Source organism: Vulpes vulpes, chromosome 6 (genome assembly GCF_048418805.1).
Source record: "Vulpes vulpes isolate BD-2025 chromosome 6, VulVul3, whole genome shotgun sequence".
NCBI lineage: Eukaryota > Metazoa > Chordata > Mammalia > Carnivora > Canidae > Vulpes > Vulpes vulpes.
Genome location: NC_132785.1, coordinates 62,107,939 through 62,133,080, shown reverse-complemented (window position 1 = coordinate 62,133,080; position 25,142 = coordinate 62,107,939). Strand labels below are relative to the sequence as shown.

At 43.9% G+C, this 25,142-nt stretch overlaps 1 protein-coding gene across 1 annotated transcript in view; it reads left to right on the top strand.

Annotated features, from left to right (window-relative positions):
- The window catches only part of CATSPERB (cation channel sperm associated auxiliary subunit beta), a 140,731-nt gene extending 126,782 nt beyond the window's left edge, over positions 1-13,949 (top strand). Inside the window, exons 22-26 of the mRNA XM_025985613.1 lie at positions 5,060-5,170; positions 6,512-6,647; positions 8,658-8,758; positions 9,873-9,947; positions 13,746-13,949. Coding sequence (XP_025841398.1) covers positions 5,060-5,170; positions 6,512-6,647; positions 8,658-8,758; positions 9,873-9,947; positions 13,746-13,949 — 627 coding nt within the window. The remainder of the gene's footprint in view (positions 1-5,059; positions 5,171-6,511; positions 6,648-8,657; positions 8,759-9,872; positions 9,948-13,745) is intronic.
- The last annotated feature ends 11,193 nt before the right edge of the window (positions 13,950-25,142 follow it).

Genomic DNA, 25,142 nt, shown 5'->3' with positions numbered 1-25,142 from the left:
TTTTGTAATAAAGTCTTAATGAATTCCAAAAAGGCTTACTACAGCCCATATTCTATAACTCTAAATCATTAAAATTCAAATTTAAAAAGAAAAAAAGAAAAGTATATGCATACACACATATCTCTTCAATTTACCCCTTAAGTTGACCTCTGTCTAGTCTGACTTGTGAAAAAAATCCTAACTAAACTACCAGCAAGTCAAATGCATGGATATACTAACGCTGTGGTATTTCAGGACTTTCTCCCATGTGAGAAAGTTGGAGCATATGAAACATGCTAAAATAATTAAGAAAAATAATCTCAACAGAAGGCTTAAAACATGTTTGATACCATTTAACATTCATCTCTGAATTAGCTTCTGTAAAACAGAAATAGAAGTGACACTACCGAATCTAATAAATAACATCTGTGAGAAATATTTAGCAAACATATAAAACCAAATATTAGAAGCATTCAGGCTTTAATACTTCTATTTTACTTTGTTCTGTAAAGTCAAACTGAGCCAACGGGACAAAAGTAAATAAAGTATAAATATTAGAAAGAGACAAAACTCATCATTCCCACATGTAATTACTTACTCGAAAATATGGAAGAAACAACTGACAAACTACTAAAACTCAAAATAATTATCAGTATTGCAGCCCAATGGATATAAGATCACAAAGAAAAATCAGTAGTATTCCTTTATATCTGCAATAACTAATTAGAAGTAAAAATGGAAAACAACCCATTCTTCATTTGCATATAATGATAGATGTAGAATTTAACCTAAAAATATGTGCAAGACAGGTATAGAAAAAATTATATTTTTTAGCTGAGGCATATGAAAAACACCTTAAATTGAGAGAAGTCTCATGTTTCTGATGGGATGCTTCACCATAATAAAGCTCAGCTCTCTCCAGATTAATCTATAAAATTAGTGCAATTACAATCAAAACCCCAACAGGATATATTTGAGGGAACACAATGGGCTTATTCTAAAGTTCAATGGGCTTATTCTAAGGGGGACCTGGGTGGCTCAAGGTGGAGCATGTGCCTTGGGCTCAGGGCGTGATCCTGGGGTCCTGAGATCAAGTCCCACATTGGGCTCCCCGCAGGGAGCCTGCTTCTCCCTCTGCCTGTGTCTCTGCCTCTTTGTGTCTCTCACGAATAAATACATAAAATCTTTAAAAACAATAAAGTTTACTGAAAAAGAAAATGGGTATTAATAAATAATTTGAAGAACAGAAAATGAATGAGAGATTTGTCCTCCTATAGATTAAAAAAGGTAATTAATATAATGCAGTATTACCTGGAGTAAGCAGATGGAAGGAAATAATAGAGTGGAGATGAATAAAGATGATAATAAAAAATAAACGCCACCCAGGTGTCCCTAAAGAAGAGAATTGAAGAACACTAACAAGAATAATAAAACCAAAATTTGGTTCTTTGAAAATATCGACAAAATTTACAAACCTTTAGATATACAAGAAGAAAAAGAAAAGACAACTACAATCAGAAATGGACACGGGATATTGCTGTTTATTTTACTGTATATATGATATATGGGAATTATGAACAATTCTGTGTCAACAAATTGGATACTTAGATGAGATGGAAACGTTCATGGAAAAACATAAATTACCTAAAGTGACTGAAAATGAAATAGAAAGTCTCAGTAATCCTAAAACAAGTAGAGAGATTGAGCCAGTTAGTAATCAAAAACCTCCCAACAAAGATCAGATGGCTACATTGGTTAATTCCACCAAACATTTAAAGGAAAAAAATTTTTAAGATTTTATTTATTTATTCATGAGAGACACACACACACACACACACAGAGAGAGAGAGAGAGAGAGAGAGCCAGAGACACAGGCAGAGGGAGAAGCAGGCTCCCTGTGAGGAGCCTTATGTGAGACTTGATCCCAGGACCCTGGGATCATGCCCTGAACCAAAGGCAGATACTCAACCACTGAGCCACCCAGGCGTCCCTAAAGAAAATTTAACACCAATAGTTCTCAAACTTTTCCTAAAGAACCAGAAGAGAGCACCTCCTAACTGATTCTAAGAGGCCAGCATTACCCTGATACTAAAGCCAGATAAAGACATTGCAAGAAAATTACAAACCAATATGCCTTATGAATATAGAGAAAAAAAAAACCCCCACAACAATACTAGCAAATGAAATTCAACAGCATCAGAAAAGGATCATATGCCATGACCAAGTGGAGATTTGTCCCAGGCACACAAAGGTGGCCTAACATAAGAAATCCATCACTGTTATGCACCACATTAATAGCACATACATTATTGGTCATCTCAATTGACGCAGAAAAGGCTTTTGACAAAATCCAACATTTTATGAGAAAAGCACTCAACAAACTAGTAATAAAGGGAAACTTCCTCAACCTGATAAAGGGCATCTATGAATTACCCACTGCTATCATCATACTTAGTGGTGAAAGATGAACAGCTTTTCCCATAAAATCAAGAACAAGACAAAGCTCATACCCCTTTTATTCACTATTGGACCAGGGCAACTAGGCAAAGAAAAGAAATGAAAAAAAAAAACATCCAGATTGGAAAGGAAGTAGTAAAGTTATCTCTATTTACAGGTGACATGATATTATAAGCTATATATAACATAATAACTTACTGTGAGACCGTAGTAATCGGGTATCTTGGTGGTTCAGTCAGTTAAGTGTCTGCCTTTGGCTCAGGTCATGATCTCAAGGTCCTGGAATCGAGTTCATGTCGAGCTCCCTGCTCAGTGAGGAGTCTGCTTCTTCCTTTCCCTCTGCCCCTCCCCCTGCCTGTGCTCTATCACTTTCTCCCTCAAATAAGTAAAATCATAAAAAAAAACACATAGTAATCAAAAGAGTGTGATAATGGCATAAGGATGGACATATTTATCAATGGAATAAAATAAAGAGCCCATACATCTATGGTCAGTTGAGTTTTGACATATGTGGCAAGGCCACTCAAAGGAGAGAGAATAGGTTTTTCAACAAATGGTGCCAGGACAACTGGATATCTATATTTAATACTATGAAGTTGGATACCTGTCTTGCACTATACACAAAAATTAACTGAAAATTGATCGAAAACCTAAATGTAAGAACTAAAATATAAAATTCTTATAAGGAAGTATAAGTGTATATCTTTGTCTCTTTGATTAAAGTGATGATTTGTTAAATATGACCCTAAAGCACAAGCAGTGACAGAGAAATAAATAAATTGAACTTCAGCAAAACTAAAAACTTGTGTATGTATATGAAAGGACACTGTCAAGAAAGTGAGAAGACATCACTGAATGGGAGAAAATATCTGCAAATCATATATCTGATAAGACTCTAATATCCAGACTATCTCAAGATCTCTTACAACTCCACACCAAAGAGACAAACTACCCAGTTAGAAATAGATGAAGTTTCTAAATAGTTCTCCAAAGATACACAGATGGCCAACAAGCCCATGAAAGATGCTCAATACCATTAGTCATTATGTAACTGTAAATCAAAATCTCATTGACTTTAATGGAAAATGACAAATATTGGTGAGGATATGGAGACATTAGAACCCTCATCCATTGCTGTCAGGAGTATAAAATAGTGCAGCTGTTGTGGCAAACATTTTGGAAGTTCTTCAGAAAGTTAAACATATAGAATGACTGTACAACCCAGCAATTTTATTCTTAGATATATATCTAAAAAAATTGAAAATGTATGTTCAAACAAAATTTATAACAGCGTTTTTCATAACAGCCAAAAAGAGGAAACAACCAATTATCCATTAAGCAATGAATAGATAAACAAAATAGGCAATATCTGCACAATAGAATATTACTTGGTCGTAAAAAGGAATGAAGTACTGCTGCATGTTACCACATGGATAACCCTCAAAAATAACATTTGAGGGACACCTGGGTGGCTAAGGGTGAGCATCTGCCTTCAGCTCAGGGTGTGACCCCAGGGTCCTGCGATCGAGTCCCGCATCAGGCTCCCTGCATAGAGCATGCTTCTCCCTCTGCCTGTATCTCTGTTTCTCTCTGTGTGTGTCTCTCATGAATAAAAACAAAACAACATGTGAGCAAAAGAAAACAGACACAAAAGGTCAAATATTGTATATTTCCACTTATATAAGGTGTCGGGAATAGGAAAATTCATACAAATGGAAAATATAATGCATACATGGGTTGGGAGAAGGGGAAGAGGGAAATAAAGAGAACTATTTTTTAAAGATTTTATTTTCAAGCAATCTCTACACCCAACATGGGATGTGAACTCACAGTCCTGAGATCAAGAGTCACCTGCTCCACCGACCAAGCCAAGCAGGAGCCCCAGTATGGAGTAACTATTCATGGATACAGGGTTTCCATTTGGGGTGATGAGAATGTTCTGGAATTAGCAGACAACATGGCACATGTAGTGAAACTCACCAAATAGCACACTTGAAAATGGTTAAAGTGGTGAGTTTTGACTCAGGAAAGAAGAAGAAAAAAAAAAAAGAAGCTGGGGGGATGGTAATCCTAAAAAGAAGTAAAGGGGGAATGATATTTTTTTAAAAATAGAATTGATTATCAAAATCAAAAGCCAATCTCTAACAGTGATCAAGTAAGAAATGAATGACAAATGGATAATTATAATGGAGACTTTTAAATGATGTTAGTGAATTCCACAAAGAAAGGCAAGTGAGAAACAGTAGACTTGGAGAGGGTTCCAGAGAGCCCACAGCCCTGTCACATCATGTCGAGGTCTCCGTTTTCATGCCTGTGATGGGAGGCACCCAGGACAGGGAATCTGAGGGCTCTGGTGTGCTGCCTTCAGAAAGACACAGGCTCAGTAGGTCCCACACATGTTGATAGTCAACCTGGCAAGCAGCTGACACTTGAATTCAAATGGCCAAGCAAGGAGACAGAATTCAGAAATACTGTAATTTTACTCCATTATTAATGGCATCTTTCCCCCTCTTAGCATCTTGGGGATTTTATTAATTCAGGAAACAAATATTTAGTCGACATTTACTCAGTTTGCAGAAATCCCGCCACAAGAAAAGCAAGTCAGCCTATATTCTATTTACAGAGATCTGGTAAATTCAAACAGTGCGCTAACATGTCCACTCGGGAGGAGTGTAATTGCACAAATGATCAGAAGTTTTCACATGCTGTTGCTTTCTCAGATTGCAGAGAAAAGGTAAGGTAATTTTTAACTGCCTAGAAACAAAGTGCTTTCATATTTATAAGATTTCGAAGTGTGCATTTTGATTTAAAATGAAAGATGAGACATAGAAAGAGCATCTTATTATGACATAGAAGCAAATAATAAGACACAGAGCTAGAAAGATCTGGATTTAAATGTCCCTAACCAAGGTAATGAACCATTCCTGCAAAACAGGATAATGGCTGCACCACACTGTCCACCTCACAGGATTCTCATAAACACATGTGCCTATATCTCTGTGGAAACAATCTGTAACCTGTCATACACTATACTAGCTTATGATGGATATTGATTCATCAAAAATTTATTGAGTGTCTAATGTGTATCAGTGGTGGGAATGTAGAAGTTGAAGTCCTTGTAATCAAGAAGCTGAGTCTGGTAGTAGTGACAAAATAGAGGACAGGATAGTATGTTGGTTAAGAGAAAGGATTCTGTGTCAAATATTCTGTTAGTCTCTCAAAGCATTCAAAAGTGCATCAAATGGATTATTGGTGTTTGTGTTGCTAACTTAAATGTACACTTAATATAACTTTCAAGTAGGTCTATTTCAAGGTCTTGTAAGACTATATAATAGCATTACAGACTCTGTATATATACATATATAGCATTGTATTGAGTGATTTTTATTTCCATATAAAGGCTTTTCAAAGTAAAGTTTATTTTTTAAAATAAAATCCTCTATATAAAGATAAAATCATTTAATACCATATGAGGCATAGAGTTAGCATTCAGTGAACTGTGAGGGCTGTTATACACACCTCTACAACTCTCCCCTCCCTGAATTACAGTAATGTTTCTTGAGCATTTACTGTCTCCCAAACACAGCTCTGAGCATGCTCCATGGTTTGTCTCATTTAATTAGAGGTAGGTAAATTTGCCAAAGATCAAATCATTAGTATGTGAGAGAGCTGGATTTGACCTCTGACTCCAGAGCCTGAGTTTCAAGAACATGGCTGAAAAGATCTTGACTGGCCAGGAGAGAGGTGTAAGGGAGCTGGGCAGGATCCAATTAATGCAGCACCCTATGAGATACGAGTTAGCCAAAAAAGTGTGAATGTCATCATAGCAAACTCCTGAAAAAGGCCAATAGAAAATTACAAATTTTGTTACCACACTAATTGTGTATTACTTTTGATTCTACTGTAAGATTGCTTCTCACATTCTGAGAAGGTGGAACGCCTAAGAGGCACATGTCATTTAGGAAGACCAAACTCTTGGGTGATGCATATCTATTCAACACTTTTTTTTACAGAGGAATTGAAATTAGTCTTGAATTTTCCAAATTGATGTTCATTCTTGAAATTTGTACTTTAGGTTCCTCGATTTAAGTTTCCAGTTACACAGTATCCAGTGTCTTTGGAAATTTACAGTGAGGATGGACATATCCCAGTGGAAACTCCTTATCTGGTGACCGTAACTGAAGTGAATAGGAGGGAAAACTGGAAACTAAGTAGGGTTTGCTTTCTTCTATGGCTGTTTTGTCTTATAAGTAATGTTGTTATTACCTAGGTAAGTGGCTTATAAAACCTGTTTACACAAGGAACAACCAAGAGTTGGAGGCCTAACTGGCTGAGCCTCCCATGTGCCCCTCTCTGGAGAAGAATTTTGATCCACTGGTACACTGCTGTTCACTCTCCTTCTCTTGTCTCCCACATATTTCATTATTACTTTCAGTGCCCTGGATTTCATGGCATAAAAGCATTTTTGAAGAATTTGAAATCCATTTTGTAGATGAATAGCAAAAGATGATTGAATTTGTGCTATATGTTGGTCTCATGTCTCTTTTGATTGCTTTTGCAATGTTACAGAGGAAGTTCTAAAAGATGTGGCCAGATAGCCTATCGAGTCTGTCTTCTAGGGCATCAGGCTGGCTCAGTTGGAAGAGTGTGCAACTCTTGATCTCAGGGCCATGAGTTCAAGCTTCACATTGGGTGTAGAGATTACTTAAGTAAAAAAAAACTTAAAAAAATTATCTTCTAATTATATGAGCAAAGTTTCTTCAAAATTCTATGGTAAAATAATTTAAAAGATGTGGAAATTTTTTAAATAAGAAAAATGAGGGGTGCCTGACTGGCTCAGTCAGTAGAGCATATGACTTTTGATTGGGGGGTTGTAAGTTTGAGTCCCACATTGGGTGCAGAGGTTACCTAAAAATAAAATCTTTGAGGTGTCTGGGTGGCTCAGCTGGTTAAGCATCTGACTCTTGACCTCAGTTCAGGCCTTGATCTCAGGGTCATAAGTTCAAGCCCCACACTGGGCTCCATGTGGGGAATGTTCCTGACTAAAAAGTCAATCAATTGATCAATGATCACGTCTTTTAAAAAAATGAAATTTACCACAATTTGATTTTACCTCAAATGTACAATTTTTCCTGCACATTTTGTGTTTATAAATACATCACGGCAATTGCTTGATCAGTAGGTAGACAGATAAATAGATACATTTTAATGAAATTTTGATCAGCCATTAATATGTTACCAAATAGCCAGACATTGGGTATTCAGGGAGCCTTACTCTGCACAGTACATGCATTCTTGAGATGAAAATCTAACAAAAAAATACTGAATATTTTGCTTTAACTAGCATCCTCATTTTCTGGTAGTGTATGAGAATCTAATGTTTCCAGCTTTTGAGCACTGATCATTAAATATTCAAACATTTGTATACTGATTTTTAAGCCATTCGTAGCTTGAAAGTAGCCACGGTGAGACTATTTACACTATGGAAACTGGCAAATTCTACTATCAGAGCCTTATCCCCCTTAGATCTCATGTACAGTTGTACCACTGCAATCACTATGAATTATAAGAAAGGCAAGAATAACTGATTACATCTTTTAGAAAATATTCAAATTGATCTATTGTGAAAATGTTCTGCCATCTTTTGAAAATTATTTAGCAACTGCTAAGTTTGAATTATCTCGTTGCCAAAGATACAAAGTATGTGCAGGTTAAGACTGGTCCTGAGCACAGGGCTAGAAGGAAAGGTCAGCCTGAATAAGGTGGTCAGAGGTCTTGTCCTTTTTTATTTTTATTTTTTTGAAAGTGTGCGTGCACAAGTGCATGAACGGGGGTGGGGAGGGGCTGGCAGAGAGGAAGAGAAAGAATCTGAAGCAGACTCCACGCCCAGCTTAGAGCCCAGAGTAGTGCTCAATTTCCCAGTTTCTGAGATCATGACCTGAGCTGAAATCAAGAGTCAGACACCTAACTGACTGAGCCACCCAGGCGTCCCAGAGGTCTTGTGCTTCTTGACGGTGTCCCTGAGGAGATGCAGTGTTAGCTATGAGACCTAATTTTCCCTGTATATGTTTTCTATGTTGTCAAGCAGAACTGAAAGTCTGGGGTATCTTAGCCATGTTACAGAGTGAAAGCCTTCATTGTATCTCGATGTATGTAGCAAATTTTATCCAAAATGTGAAAATAACGTAAGTGTGCTTAAACTATACTTCATATGCTTTTAGAACACAGTGTACCAGAAAATGTAAAAAAATTGAAAAATTACTTAGAATCACGTCTTAATGCTCCAGTATATAATCCTTTAGGCCTCAACTTAAGTATAAAGGTAAGTGGACAGCATTTTTGTTTTTCCTGTTTTGTTTTGTTTTTTTATAATAAATTTATTTTTTATTGTTGTTCAATTTGCCAACATACAGAATAACACCCAGTGCTCATCTCGTCAAGTGCCCCCCTCAGTGCCCGTCACCCATTCACCCCCACCCCCCCTTCCTCCTCCCCTTCCACCACCCCTAGTTCGTTTCCCAGAGTTAGGAGTCTTTATGTTGTCTCCCTTTCTGATATTTCCCACACACTTCTTCTCCCTTCCCTTATATTCCCTTTCACTATTTTTTATATTCCCCAAATGAATGAGACCATATAATTTTTGTCCTTCTCCGATTGACTCATTTCACTCAGCATCATACCTTCCAGTTCCATCCATGTCAAAGCAAATGGTGGGTATTTGTCATTTCTAATGGCTGAGTAATATTCCATTGTATACATAGACCACATCTTCTTTATCCATTCAAGCAAAACACATATGTCTAAAGTAAGATTGGTTTAAGTTTTAAAGCATAGGTATCCATCAATGGTAGAAATTGCATCTTTAAAGTATATGGAGAGTGTTTATTTTTCCTCTCTTTTTCTTGATATTGTTATTTCTAAAGGTATCTGGAAGTTGAATTTAACATTAACTTACTATTTTTTGAGCTGATAGGCAAAACTAATAGATTATTTTTGAAGGTGGGGCAGAAAGGGTATTTCCAAAATTTAGGGGAAAATTGGTTTGGTATTTTTCACCTGGATGTACACAGATATGTCTTTTGGTTTCAGCTGTGTTTCAGAAGACACAAAGTTGATATAATCTAGGTAATTGTTATAAAATCCCATAAAAGTGAGTGGACATATCAAAACCATGAATATGAAGATTAGCCCAAATTACTTGTCAAGGCTGTGTTAGGTTTTGTGTTTATGTTTCTTCATTCTATAAAGAAGTATCAGCTATTGTCCTTCTCCCTCCATTTTTATTTTGGTATATAAAGTGGATGCCCGAGAGACTTAGGAAGGGGAATGGATTTTTCTATGCAACATCTATAGAGAAATCGGCCTTAGTGTATATTTTAACTTAAAGGAACATAAGTTTCAATGCTGCTAATGACTGGGTATGTTTTTCTCCACAGGGCTCTGAGCTTTTTCACTTTAGAGTGTCCGTTGTTCCAGGGGTTACTTTTTGTAACTTAGTTGAAGAATTTCAGGTATAGTAAATGCACAAGGTACTGATGGGGTGATGGCTGGGGGAGTAACATGACAAATGTCAGTGCAAGAGACACTAAAGAGGAAAATGGCATAATTTGTGTGATGGACAGGGCTTGGAGACAAGAGATCCTGGAGAGTGGTAGTGACATTGTCAGTAATGATGAAGGTAGAGTGCATGACACATAGCAGGACCCATCAGTGCTGGGAGCATTTTAATAAATGCCTGGATTTGTTTTTGTTCTCTCTCCATCTTCTATATTTAAGTAAGTTTTCAGACTTGTACCACCTTTCCTCTCACCACATATTCCCATAGAAACATATATCTATGACATTTTAATTTCCATTACAATCTTCCTGATTATCTTCATTGTAACAGTAGAATCTTAATACACCAAAAGCTATCAAGATGCAAAAGTATCGGGAACCAAAGTCAATCTCCCCAAATTAACTCCATGATGTACAATAATTCAAATTTGCTTCTTTATATAATGACATTGGCTACTTGTGGGGGAGGTGGGGTGAGGAGGAATGAAGGTTTGATTAAACTGATTAACCACTCATTAATTATTAAATATGGATACCACAGTATCAAAAACAAAATCTCTCTCTCTCCCCTCCCTCCCTTCCTCTTTCCCTCTCCCCTTCCTCCTTCTTTTCCCACCCCTCTCCTTTTTCTATCCTGACCTTGCCCTAAGGCCAGCCCCAATAATGGATCCATACTGCTGTAAACTTGTGTTAACTAGCTGGAGTGTCAGTAAAAACTTGAAAAATAAAATAAAATTGGCAAAAATATTGTAGTTCCAAAAAACGAAAACAAAGAAGCATAGCAAGGGCTTCAAAATAAAACTGCAATATAAACACCACTATAAAGGTCTGGAATAACCCTTGAGTGACAAAGGAACCAGAAAGACACAATAACATAGCCAAAGTTTTGATATTAAACGGACACTGAGCCACCACAGAGAATAAAGTGTAACTTGATCGGATCTCAATCAGTGTGGCCAATTGCTAAAACACACAAAAACCCCAACATTTAAAAAAATATTTATTTATTCATGGGAGACACAAAAAGATAGAAAGAGACAAAGACAGAGGGCTGAGCCGAAGGCTGGAGCCCAACTGCTGAGCCACCCAGGTGTCCCAAACCCCAACATTTTCCCAGAGAATGTTTAATGGGACCTAGAGTCTCACAACATAAACATCTTAGATGTCCAGGATAAAATCCAGAATTACTTAATATGCCAATAACTAAGAAAATATAATTGATTCTCAAAAGCAAAAGCAATCAGCAATTGATGCGGCCAATGAAATGATCAGACAAATGTTTTCAGCTAGCCATGGTAACCAGGCTCCAGGAAGTCAAGGTGTGCTCTTTTGAAATGACTGAAAGGGGAAAGGGAGAAATTCTCAGCAGATAAATGGAAGCTATAAAAAAAGAACCAAATGGAAATTTTAGAACTGAAAAATACAATATCTAAAATTTAAAAATCACTGGATAGACTGGCTAGCAAAACATATATGCAGAGAAAAAAAGTCAGTGAATTTGAAAATAAATCAGTAGAAATCCACTCTGAAGAAAAGGGACTAAAAATAATGGCCTCAGGGACCTATGTGATAGTAATCAAGAGGTCTGACCTTTATGTCCCCAGAGTCCATGAAGGATAGCAAAAAGGGATTGATGCAAAAAAAAGGAAGAAGAAGGAAGAATGGGAGGAAGGAGGAGGATAAGGAGGAGGAAGGAGAAAAGGAGGAGGAGAAGAGGAAATAACAAAGGCTGAAGTATCCCAAATTTGGTGAAGACATAAATTTACATATTCAAGAAGCTTAGTGAATCCAGAACAAGATATAGAGGTCCTGTCTAAACATACAATAACCAAACTACTAAAAATCAAAGATTAAAAAAAGTCTTGAAAGAAGCCAAAACAACAACAAGAACCATGCAAGTGAACAATAATTGAATGACGTTTGACTTTTCCTCAGATGAAAGCTACAAGAAGGGATCCCTGGGTGGCGCAGTGGTTTGGCGCCTGCCTTTGGCCCAGGGCGCGATCCTGGAGGCCCGGGATCGAATCCCACATTGGGCTCCCGGTGCATGGAGCCTGCTTCTCCCTCTGCCTGTGTCTCTGCCTCTCTCTCTCTCTCTGTGACTATCATAAATAAATAAAAATTAAAAAAAAAAAGAAAGCTACAAGAAAATTGCCTAGCATCGCTAATGTACTGGGAACCAGGGTTGGGTAGGGAAGAAGGACCACCTATCCAGAATTCTATATCTAGTGAAAATATCCTTCAGGAATGAAGGAGAAATAAAAGCATCTAGATGAAGGAAAACTAAGGTAATCCACTGTTGGCAGAACTCCTCTTGTTAAAAATGCACAAAGAAGTTCAGGCTGAAAAGAAGCATCAACAGAAGGACACAAAGCTTCAGGAATGAAGGAGGAACACAAAAATGAATAAAAGAAAGATAGGAAGTGATTGCACAGTTAGTAAGGGAAGAGAATCATTAAGAAACAATAGAAAAACAATATGAAGTTTCTCAAATCCGTTGAAATCTTATTTGAAAGTATCTGAAACAATGGGGATATTTGTGCACTATAATGGACAAAATTTGAATAACACTGTAAATTGGGTAACAGCATTGTCTCAATGTTAATTCCTTGATTTTGGTAATTACACTGTGGTTATTTATTTATTTATTTTTAAAGATTTTATTTATTTATTCATGAGAGACACAGAGAGAGAGGCAGAGACACAGGCAGAGGTGAAAAACAGGCCCCATGCAGGGAGGCCAATGTGGGACTCGATCCCAGGACCCCAGGATCATGCCCTGGGCTGAAGGCAGGCACTAAACTGCTGAACCACCCAAGGATCCCCTGTGGTTATTTAAATGAATGTGTCCAAGAAATACAAATTGAAGTATTTTGGCAGTAAAGGGACAGTGGGTCTAGAATACACTCTGTTATGATTCTGGGGTTGAATCCAGACACAGAGAGGGGCAGAGACATAGGCAGAGGGAGAAGCAGGCTCCCTGCAGGGAGCCTGATGCAGACTTGACCCCAGGATCCCGGGTTCACGCCCTGAGCCAAAGGTACACACACAATGGCGGAGCCCCCCAGGCACCCCTAGATGCCTCCATTTCCACATTGAACATAAAGGGCACCCAACCTTCCCTCAAGTCTCAGAGAGAAAGACACCTCTGTGCCTCTTTGTCAACAATCCTGTCTCTCTTCAAGGAACTTTATTTTTTTTTTGTCCATCCAGGTGTAGGAAGCATTTTGAACATACAGAAGTTTCCCTATGTTAGCACATAGAGGATTTTTCTACAAAGATGATAGCTTGAAATAGCACATGCTATTCCCTGTTCCCGGACTGCCCATTCTTCTCTTTCTCTTCTATGAATCCCCTTACTTTTGGAGATCTAGCCCAGGAAGCCCATTCCCTGGTCACCCTCAGCCGTTAGGCATTTCCTGTGTTCCCACAGCCCTCTGTCCATTCCTGTGTAATGGAATACAGCTCTCTTCCCTGCTGTTTAAGTATCCTGCCTACCTCTGCCATTAAAGTCCTTGCATGGAGGCATTGGACAGCGGATAGGATTCTTATTCTGTATTGTGTGCAAATCATGGCTTGCCAGATTGTCGAGAGATTGTTTCTAGGCTTTGTGGACGCGGAAGGTCTATATGTATCTGAGAAGTTTGCTAAGTTGATCTATAGTGTCTCCACTGTTATGGAAATCATATAAAATTCCACGTGGTCAGTGACTAGATTCAGGAAGCTAAAATACTTTGCTTTTTCTGTTGCAGATTTATGTTGACGAAGTACCATTGCCATTTCCAGGACATGCACTGATCGCTGTTGCTGCAGCTGTAGTGCTGGGGGGATTAATTTTTATGACATTTATATTTCAAATACGTAACATCCACCCAGCTGATATGTGCCAAAAATTTATGAGAAGACACAAAGTGAACATATCAAATGCCACTGTCAGTCAGCTGGCTTATAGATGAAAACTGAATCATGAACAAATGATAATCACCATTTTCTCTTGGTTTACTGGTTTTATGAGACAGTTCCTCGAACACTATAATTAAATGTTAATATGAAAACAAGAGAAGCTACTACAGGATTACCATTACAACTCAAATTGCTATCCCTCAATATGTGTACCATTCTATTTTCTTATTCTAAATATGTGAAAAGTTTCTTATGTTAACACTTACATAGGAAATTTTCCTAGAGGCTTTTACAAAACCATAAAATGATAACCATCTCTGTGTGGAATGAGCCTTCTGTATTCTTTAGCTTCTATTGACTGGAGCCTATTCTGTGGGATCAGAACATGTGAGCCTTGTTGTGTTCAAGAGAGAGTATGAGTAGAATGTGGTCCTGCCTGGGACAGGTAGGTGTGGAGGAGGCTTATCTGCAGGTGTGCTAGCAAGGCTTCATGGGAACTAAAGATGAAGCCATTTGGGTTTCTTGAAGCAACTTTAGCCCAGATTGTAGTGCCTGAAAAGGGGGAAATGTGACCTCCATTATGGGGGTGCTGGAAGAACCCTGTCCACTCAAGGTATTAGCTTACAAAGCTACAGACGGCATGTGGAATTGCAAATGATGTACCTCTGTGTGCTCCTTCAGAGCACCCATCCCCCCGAGAGTCAGAAGATTGGCAATACATCCAGAGATAAGAGCTGCGCTCTCTTGGAAAAGCTCATGAGGGGCAGCATATGCTTTGAGAGCATAAGAAGAAGCTAAGCAGCTTGTCCAGTGTTGTGCCCAAGATTACGGATCCGAGAAACCACCGAGGAGCCGACACCAATGCAAACACACAAGGGTTTATTTACAAGCTTGAGCTTGGGTCCAAGTGTACCCGACACAGTGGAGCAGGGACTTGGACCCCGAGGTGGGTTTCAGTTTAGTTTTATGGGCTGGTCTAGGGGACCTCCAGAAGGGGTGGAGGAATTTCTCAAGTTCTGTTTACATTCTGATATGGGACTTCCTGCCACTGGCTTGGGCTCTGTTCTCATTCTAATACGGGACTTAACTGAAGTAAGGTAAAGTTCAGCTCTTATTCACATGGGTCTGAGATGGCTGTACTTGTGCTAACACTGAACTTAAGGTGGAATGGCCTTAATTTTCCCAGCCTCCACATCCAGAAGATCATGTTTTCCTGCTACACCAGGAGCCCAAAAAAGGCTACAAGGCAGTCTTGGTTTCTGAGTCAATGGAACCATTATTGTGTTCACTGGTGGAAGCACTACTACACTAGCTAGAGAGGCCATTTGATTGTCAGAGCCCAAAGTTGAGGGCACAGGAAGCAGAAATCTCTGTAGTGTTTTAGTAAGCAAAATCTTAAAAAAGAACCATTCACTCTCCATCCCTTGTCTCTCAAGGGATGGTGTTGTAGCTACAGGAAACCACCCCTGTACCCTGGGCATTATGGCATGGGACCCATATTCCAGCCAGCCACTGGGATTGCCAGTGTCCAAGGGGCCACTGTGCATGAACTTTCAGTAGACCTCCTTATCGTAAGACTGCCAGTTTCTGGGTCACAAAGTAACAATAATGTAGTGACTCCCAGGGCATCACTTGTTTTTGTGAAGTTGAGGATAGAGTCAGAGGCAAATTGTGAGGGATTCAAACACTTAGAGTCCATAAGCACCATAAAGATTATTGTCTCCCCGTGTGGAATTAAAATTTTGACCAAATACAAACCTTCAACATATGTGGAAATGAAAATAACTTCTTTCTAGATTTTCTGATTGGAAAATTCTGAATAAATTCATCAGGGCTTTACTATTTTCGGGGCGGGGGGCAAGACTGCCCTTTTCCTTGTGTTGGTGCATAAAGTTGGCAGAGATGAGAAAACCATGGCAGCAGGTGAGGCGTGCAGTACCCAGAGCTACCTTTTAAGTTTGCAAGTAGGATAAAATCTCAGATTCTTCCCAGAAATTGACACGAATGGGACTTAAATTTGTTCACAGATCTGCTGGGTCATGAGAAAAGAGTCACCAAATTTGTACTACAGCCTATAACAGATGAAATGCCACTCACAGGTGTCCCCTTCTTGAACCAAAATGCATTAGAGCAGAAGATTCTAAATGGTATGTGGGATGTGCTGCCTCACATTTCCAAAATGACTTACAGGTACTGTTTGTCCTTCTTTATGGCAGGGAATGACAGGGGCTCTGGCCTGTCTTTCACTTTAGATCAGGAGGCCCCCACAGGTTCCAGAAAACTGGATTATACCAAACTTTGCTAAAGTGTGTTCTTCTTGAGTTTGTTCTTCTTGTTCTTCTTGAGTTTGTTCTTCTTGTTTGTTTGTTTTACTCCATCACACCTGTATCTTACCAAGATATCTTAAGAAGTTGCTCATACATGCTTCCTGGGTCCACAAAACATAATATTCTATAGCATGGTGAGGTGGTCACCTTGCTTCCTACCAAACTGGGGTACAGAGCCAGGGGCAGCAGAATAGTAAAGTCATATTTTTGGCCTGCCAGGGGCAGGACTGCACAGAGTGGTATGCCAAGTACCGGGGCCTTCACTGGTTGTCCCTACACCATGGTCACTGCACCAATTCTGCTGTCACTGTAATAACCATGCTGGATATGGTCATCCTCGGCGCCTCCCATCCCCATCAGTACCAGGGAACCACCTCTAACGGTGTCACTGCCCAGCCTCCTCTAATCCTACTCTACAGCTTGGGCTCCAAGGTAGGAGTATCCGGGTTGGAATGCTGCCTTTGCCACTTTCTAGCCATGTCATTTTGAGAAAACTCTTTCTCTGTGTCTCAATTTCTCTGTCAATATAATACTGTCACTCACTTCATTGGATTGCTTGGGATTTAAACGACTTAATACGCCAACTACTTAGAACAGAACACTTGGCCAGTGCTGTAGAAGCATGAGCCACGTATATGGAGGGTCAGGGAGCATGCTTTGAAAGATCCAAATACTTCTTTGATCAATCCACTCCTAGTGACAAAAAAAGGAGGTGGGGGAGAAGCTTCCAGGTGCCATAAGTCTGAATTCCTTTCCACTGCTTAGGTGCTATATGGCCTTTCAGTGTCCCCTGGGGAGCTGCACATATTGGGCCAGATTTGCATTAGTTAATCCAACCCCTGAGAGCCCCAGCTAGCAGCCTCGGCCAGCATCCTGAATATAGCAGCAAGACGACAACAAACAGAATCATCAGTACTGTGTTCTTCAGTCTTTGCTCAAACATTTCAAAACTCCTGGCCCAAACAAATTTCCCCAGAATTTGGACAATAACATGACCACTGACATTCTGGGATGTAACTCTCTTCTATTCAACACTTCCCTATTTATCTGGAGTCAGAATCCACCACAGTGGGGCACAGGATGGATTTTGAGATTTAGCCCTGCAAGAGCAGCCCATCAGGAAGCTGTAAAGGTTCCACTGAAGGAAGCATTTAGATGGGATTCAGTTGGCCGAGCACAGGAGTCAGATTTTATAGCAGCAGCAACACTCCGGTCTCAGCTCTCTGGCTCCTGACAACTAAAGTTGTGTTTCTTGCTCACTGGTCTGTGGATTGGCTGAGGTGGTTCGCCTCTAAGTAGGTCTGCCCTACATGTCTGCGGATCTGGAACACAGACAAGAGAGCAGGAGTCACCCAGCCAGCTCTTCTTATAGCCCAGGACCAGACACCAGAGACCACCTGAATCATGTGAACTACCTAAAGCTAAAAGTACACATTATATCAGCCTGAATTCCATTAGTCAGTTCACATGGCCAAGCCCAAGACAGGCATGTCCACTACTTTCATCCTAAATAACAAGTTTTAAGATCCACCTCTTACCCAATTGCTTCTGTTTTCTATTGCTATGTAACCAACTCCTCCTCCTTCATGGTCTTGCCTGCTCCCTGCTGGTGCTGCCCCACTGGCTCTCAGCTGCCAACTCAAGAAACGCCCTGGATAGGGGCGGTGCCTTTTCAAGCTGTACACACTCTTACTGGAGGACCCAGCCATCCCACTCACACAGATCAGTCCAGGGGGACCCAGAGGAGGCGATAGCAGAGGGCCGTCGTGCCTCTGAATCCCCTGCCTGTCTAACTGGTCGAGGTCATGTGTACACCCTTATGGTGCCGTGCTGGCTCTCGGGTTGTACACTGATCTTGTGTGGAGGTGCAGGCTTTTCCGACTGAGCCACCACCAGATGCCCTGCAATATGTGTCCTTGAGAAACCAACGTGAGGTCTTCACCCATGACCTCTCTCCTGCTGAGCAGCCTTCTGCTCAGCTGACTTCCAAGTGGAGGAAATATCCATAATGCACGTAGTTTAGCCAACTGAGGAAGGATTCCTTTGAAAGAAAACCCTTCTTTTCAAGTGTCTGACATTCAGCCAATTTCCACCCCCTAGATGTCTGTCCAGCCTTCCAAGTCACCTGACTTTCTTGATTTCTCTCTTGTTGGTATCTCCTCAGTAGCTTTCATAGTGCTCAGGATGTATGATGTACAGGGAAGTTTTCATCCCGGGGTTGGTGGAAGCTGTGAAATGGGATCAAGGATTCATATAGGTGAAAAGAAGGCTGAGAGAGAAGCTAGGAAATGAAACCCTTAAAAGCTCATGGTCCAGGGATGGCTGGGTGGCTCAGTGGTTGAGCACCTGCCTTCGATCGAGTCGCGCATTGGCCTCCCTGTGGGGAGCCTCCTTCTACCTCTGCCTGTGTCTCTGCCTCTCTCTCTGTGTCTCTCATGAATAAATAAAATCTTTAAAAACAATGAAATAAATGGAAGCCCATGGTCCATTGGTGACACTGCTTAAGGTATTAAGAGTTCCCTTTAATCAGAGGAATTCTTGCTAGAGAGGCTCGTGCCCTCTACTGCCTGGATTGGAGGGTGAAGTTTTGGAAAGGTCCCAAAAAGCGTTAAAGTGTAGTAGCACCTAGATAGGATGCTGTTTTGTCACCTCCAGGGTCTTATCCTCTGCCTCCACCCTTTGTTTTCCTATGACTGCCTAATGCTCACAGATGTCTATCTTTGATAGTGATTGCTTCTCCTTGTCCTCTGTGGTCCTTTTTGTTTGGTTGGTTTTCAAAACTTTTTATTGTGATTGATTTATTGGTTTTTAAGATTTGTAAAAATTCCCATATTCATGAGAAACAGAGAGAGATGGAGAGAGAGGCAGAGACCTAGGCAGAGTGAGAAGCAGACTCCCCACAAGGATCCTGATATGGGACTCTGGAATCACGCCTGGAGCTAAAGGGATAGAACCTCAACCACGGAGCCACCCAGGCATCCCAAAGCTTTTTATTTTTAAGTGTTCTCCAGACCCATCTGGCAGATGTGGTGCTGGCTGGTACTCAGGACCCTGCCAATCAAGAATCACATGGAGCCAGCCATGTGATTTCAGGTGCCCTTGAAAACCTGGACTAGAAAAACCACCCATGGATGCCTGGGTGGGCTCAGTGGTTGAGCATCTGCCTTCGGCCCAAGGTGTGATCCTGGAGTCCTAGGATAGAGTCCCGGGATCGAGCCCCACATCGGGCTCCCTGCATGGAGCCTGCTATGTCTATGCTCTGTCTATGTCTCTGCTTCTCTCTCTTTGTGTCTCTCATGAATTAATGAATAAAATCCTTAAAAAAAAAGAAAAAAGAAAAAGAATCCAAATCAAACCAAAAGACACACATACAAAAAAAAAGAAAAAAAAGGAAAAAGAAAGAAAAGAAGTTTCCTACTTGCCAAAGGAAGTTCTATGCCTTGTTTTCTCTTTCCTCTTAGTATCCTGGACCAGCTCATGATCAAAATGTACCTCTTTTCTAGTTGCCTCCCCCTCTCTCCCCGGGGGACTGTATGGATGTTCCAGAACTGGATTTATGTAGTGGATGCCTATTTTAACCCCCTTCCTCACCATGCTGCCCATCCCCCCACCCTGTGTTTAGTATGGCTAAGGTCAGTGATACAAAGCGGATGCTCTTATTGGCACACTCGCCTGCAAAGGCACAGATGTTCTCCACACCTGTTGGTATGTGCAGAGAGGGATTGTGTTTGCACTGTTCTGTAGGTGTGTGTCAGTCACTCCCATCTGTCCTCCTGAGCTTTGTTCCTATGCTTGGAAGGACAGAAGAAAAACAGTGCATCCATTATTGTTCTAGGAGTCTGTCCTCGCCTGGTTTTGGTTCTACAGTCCCTCCCTGACCTCCTAATGTGTCTGAATCCTCCTGGGAGCTCTGCGCGGCAAGTCCAGCCCCCTTTCCGGGCGGCAGCGGGCACAGACAAGTTTTCCAAGGCTTCCCTGGGATGCCGAGGGTTCGCGCGGTGGATGGCCGGGTGCCCCCGAGGCCCTCTGCCGTCCCCTGGCTGAGAGGCTAGATCCCAGGTGGGCTGGGAAGGAGGTCTCCCGGCCGGCGGTGAGCCCTCACAGCCTTGCCATCTGGATCTGTCTTTCATGCCTGTTGTTGGGCGCCAGCTGGCGGCCGCTTTTATATAGCGTGTCCCCCCCAGAGCCTGGGTGGCGCTGGCAAGGGATGGGATTTGGTGACAGTGTCCGGGACAAGTGCCAGGAGGCCGGTAGCTCGAGGGCGAGCATCCCGCTGTCGTGGGGGCATCGGCTCACAATCCGCTCTACGGAGATTAGACCTCCAGGTATAAGAGGGAGCAGCGCTATCGCCTCTGTCGCCTCCACCTCTCTCCCAGATAATGGTGTGGGGCCGCCTGGGTAGGTCGACCAGACCTGCCGGTGGCTCTTCCTCTGTCCTCCCCGACCGACTTGGGCCGCTGTGGGGGAATGGGATGGGGTGTGTGGGGGTGTGTCCTGGTGCCCGGACTCTGACCATCCTGTGATTCCGCCCCACTCTGTGGGCCTTCCGTGTCATATGGTTCTCTCCCATTGTCCCACCCAGGCGATGGGGACCAGTCTGAGCCTAGACGGGAAGCCCATGGATGATGCAATGGGCCTGGCCGTGGGAGCACGTGGGATCCTGGAGGTCCTAACCCATTTTCTCACCAAGTTTTCCGAGGCCCCCCTGAGGAGGTGGGGCCCGGTCAGGGTGCAAATCCCGCTGAGGTCTGGCCATCAGGGATGTCTCTGCCTGTGCGCCCCCCCCTTCTCCTGGCCCAAACCACTTTGATGATTTTTCTAAGTCTCAATTCGGAGAGTCCTGGCAGACCGGCAGACCGGTGGACCAGTGGTGGAGGGGCCTGTGGTGTGTCGCCAGGCAGGGCCTCCCTCATGGGCCCCTTGCAGCGTGTTGGCCGTGGCCAGAACAGATAGGTGGCAGCCTGTAGCTTTGTTCCCCCACCCTACCTCCTCCCATTCCCCACTCCCCTGTCCAGGCACCTAGCGCGGCCTGGCTGGCCTGGCCGTAGGTTTACAGAACTTTGGGGTCACCCATCCATCTGGGGTCAGGAAAGTCGGCCTGTAGGGAGAGTCCTTTCTTCCCCAGACTCTGCCACCCAAGCCCCACTCCCAGTGGGGCGGGGTCGCTGGGCCAAGCCATGGTCCTCGCAGCCACCAGGAGGGGACTGCCTGGTGGCCTTGGGCCATGCATGTGTGCCCCCGCATCTCCCATGTGGCGCAGGGCAGGTGGGAACCCCTTGGGTGCCTGTGGGGTTGTCTAAGCTCGTCCCCCACTCATGTGCATGGGGGTGGTGGCTGGATGCCTCCTTGTCCAACCCTTCTGAGCTTGTTGGTGTCTGGTCCCCTTGTGTCCCTACTGGCCAGGCAGAGACACCCTCAGGGGATGAGGGCCTCAGGGGATGTGTCGCGGGTCGGGGGGCTTCCCCCTCCACTCAAAACTTGTAGGACTCTTAGCGGTGAATCACTGGGGTCCCGCATGGATGAAGAATTCAGCTAGCTTTGAGAATTAATGTGAATTTCAGGACACATTGATCGTTGACACTTCCAATGCACTTGTGGCCCCAGGTTCCTCCCGGGGTACACCTGTCTGAGCGTCACTTGGCAATCAATCACCACCCCTGCAGGGTCTTATCGCCCCCTCCAGGGGTGGTGCAGCTGAGGGTTCTCTCATAGGCAGATCTGCAGGGTGCTCCGGCCACCAAGAGCATACAAGGTGGCCGCTTCCGTCCTCCTCCCCTGTCCATGCCCAGTCCCCACCACGTTCTCCCTGCTCCCTCCCTGCCTTGTCCCACTGGGCATGAGTATGGACTATGGGCGTGCGGGGGAGCACGGGGCGGGGGGCGGCACCGCTTGTGAGAAAGGGAGAGCGGCAAGAGCTCACGCCCACCGTGACGCCCACCGCAGTTCCCTCTGGGGGAGATTCCTCGAGCCCCACGACGCCTTGGGGTCCCCTGGGTTGTGCATTAGGGGAGTTGTGGTCCCGTGGCGCTGGTGGGTGGTGGTCCGTCGTGGTGTGTGCAGGTGGCCCGGGTCTGGAACGCTGTCTGTCTTGCTGCCACGTCCCCAGCAGCGGTGGCCTGGGTCGTCCCGGCCGCGTCCCCAACCCCCCCCCCCACGCCCCGGTCTGCCACCGCGCGCCTGGGGTCCATGCCACCCCTCCCCTCCCCGCTGGCCATCCCTGCCTTCGCCCCATGGGGCAGCTCGCACCCAGGCCGAGTTGTGCGCGGGACCGCGCCCAGAGGACTCGTGCCCGCTGCCCACTTTGCCCCCCTGGGTTGCGGCCACACCACGCTGCGAGCCCCAAGCCTGCAGTGTCCCGGGAAGAAGAGAGGTGTGCGGCAGAAGGCACCACCAGGCCGTAGCCTAGGGAGAAGGCTTCTGCGGGGAGCACGTGGGGGAACGGCGAGTGCGAGGAAGGAGAAAGTCGGGTGCCCTGTGCGTGGCGCGGCAGCGGGGCTGTTGCGGGCCAGAAGTCAGGGGCAACTGCGTTGCCCGATGCCCCCAGCGACCCAGCTCATGCCGGTGCCCCCTTTCCTCGTTTCCACGGGTGTGCCCTGCCGAGCCCATACTCTCTCCCCTCCTTTTCCCCTTCCCGTCTCTTCCCCAACCCCAAGCCCAGCAGGGCCCCTGGGCTGCACCGCAGGCTCTTGCTCCCTTGCCTGGGGTGCTCCCTTGAGGCCTGTTGCCTCACTTTCCCCTCCTCTCCCAGCCTTGCGGTCCTGCACACCCTGCTCTGGGCACGCTCTACAGGAGGCAACCTCAGATCAGACGTGGCAACCCGCTGAATTTAAGCATATTAGTCAGCAGAGGAAAAGAAACTAGGTAATTTGGTGGGGACAGGTGATTTGGGGACCCTACTCTTCTGCCAACTTGCCCCTCCTCCCAGAAGTGGACCCTGAACTTTATGGTCAACTATTATTCGATAAAGGAGGAAAGACTATCCACTGGAAGAAAGACAGTCTCTTCAATAAATGGTGCTGGGAAAAGTGGACATCCACATGCAGAAGAATGAAACTAGACCACTCTCTTGCACCATACACAAAGAGAAACTCAAAATGGATGAAAGATCTAAATGTGAGACAAGATTCCATCAAAATCCTAGAGGAGAGCACAGGCAACACCCTTTTTGAACTTGGCCACAGTAACTTCTTGCAAGATACATCCACGAAGGCAAAAGAAACAAAAGCAAAAATGAACTATTGGGACTTCATCAAGATTAAGAAGCTTTTGCACAGCAAAGGATACAGTCAACAAAACTAAAAGACAACCTACAGAATGGGAGAAGATATTTGCAAATGACCTATCAGATAAAGGGCTAGTCTCCAAGATCTATAAAGAACTTATTAAACTCAACACCAAAGAAACAAACAATCCAATCAGGAAATGGGCAAAAGACATGAACAGAAATCTCACAGAGGAAGACATAGACATGGCCAACATGCACATGAGAAAATGCTCTGCATCACTTGCCATCAGGGAAATACAAATCAAAACCACAATGAGATACCACCTCACACCAGTGAGAATGGGGAAAATTAACAAGGCAGGAAACCACAAATGTTGGAGAGGATGCGGAGAAAGGGGAACCCTCTTACCCTGTTGGTGGGAATGTGAACTGGTGCAGCCACTCTGGAAAACTGTGTGGAGGTTCCTCAAAGAGTTAAAAATAGACCTGCCCTACGACCCAGCAATTGCACTGCTGGGGATTTACCCCAAAGATTCAGATGCAATGAAACGCCGGGACACCTGCACCCCGATGTTTCTAGCAGCAATGTCCACAATAGCCAAACTGTGGAAGGAGCCTCGGTGTCCATGGAAAGATGAATGGATAAAGAAGATGTGGTTTATGTATACAATGGAATATTCCTCAGCCATTAGAAACGACAAATACCCACCATTTGCTTCAACGTGGATGGAACTGGAGGGTATTATGCTGAGCGCAGTAAGTCAGTCGGAGAAGGACAAACATTATATGTTCTCATTCATTTGGGGAATATAAATAATAGTGAAAGGGAATATAAGGGAAGGGAGAAGAAATGTGTGGGAAATATCAGAAAGGGAGACAGAACATGAGAGACTCCTAACTCTGGGAAAGGAACTAGGCGTGATGGAAGGGAAGGAGGGCGGGGGGTGGGGGTGAATGGGTGACGGGCACTGAGGGGGGCACTTGACGGGATGAGCACTGTGTGTTATTCTGTATGTTGGCAAAATTGAACACCAATAAAAAATAAATTTATTATTAAAAAAAAGGCAAAGAAACTAAGCGGGATTCCCTCAGTAACGGGGAGTGAACGGGAAGAGCGCAGCGCCCATCCCCGCCCCGTAGTGGGGCGCGGGACCTGGGGCGCACGGAAGACCCACCCCGGCGCCGCTGGAGGGGGCCCAAGTGCTTCTGACCTGGGCGCAGCCTGGGACGGAGTGAGGCCGGGAGCGGCCCCCGCGCACCGCCCGGGTCTTCGCGGCGGGTTGCTCGGGAATGCAGCCCAAAGCGGATGGTAAACTCCATCTAAGGCTAAATACCGGCACAAGAGTCAAGTACCATAAGGGGAAGTGGAAAACTTTGAAGGGAGTTCAAGAGGGCATGAAAGCATTAGAAGGTAAACAGGCGGGGTCCGCGCAGTCGGCGTGAAGGATTCAGCCCGTGGTGGGTCCGCCGATCGGGAGGTCTGGCGGTTCTTTCCCGCTCGCGTTCCTCCCGAACCCTCCTCCTCTCCTCCGTTCCCGGTCGTCCCTCCTCCCCAGAGGTAGGCGGGCAGGGCTGGGGGTGGGGTCAGCGGGGGACTGCCCACCTGACAGCGACCTGTGGCCACCTGGCGCATTTCCATCACCGACTGGCCCCAGGACTGCTGGGGAGGAGGGGCGGGGCGGGACTGGGCGGGG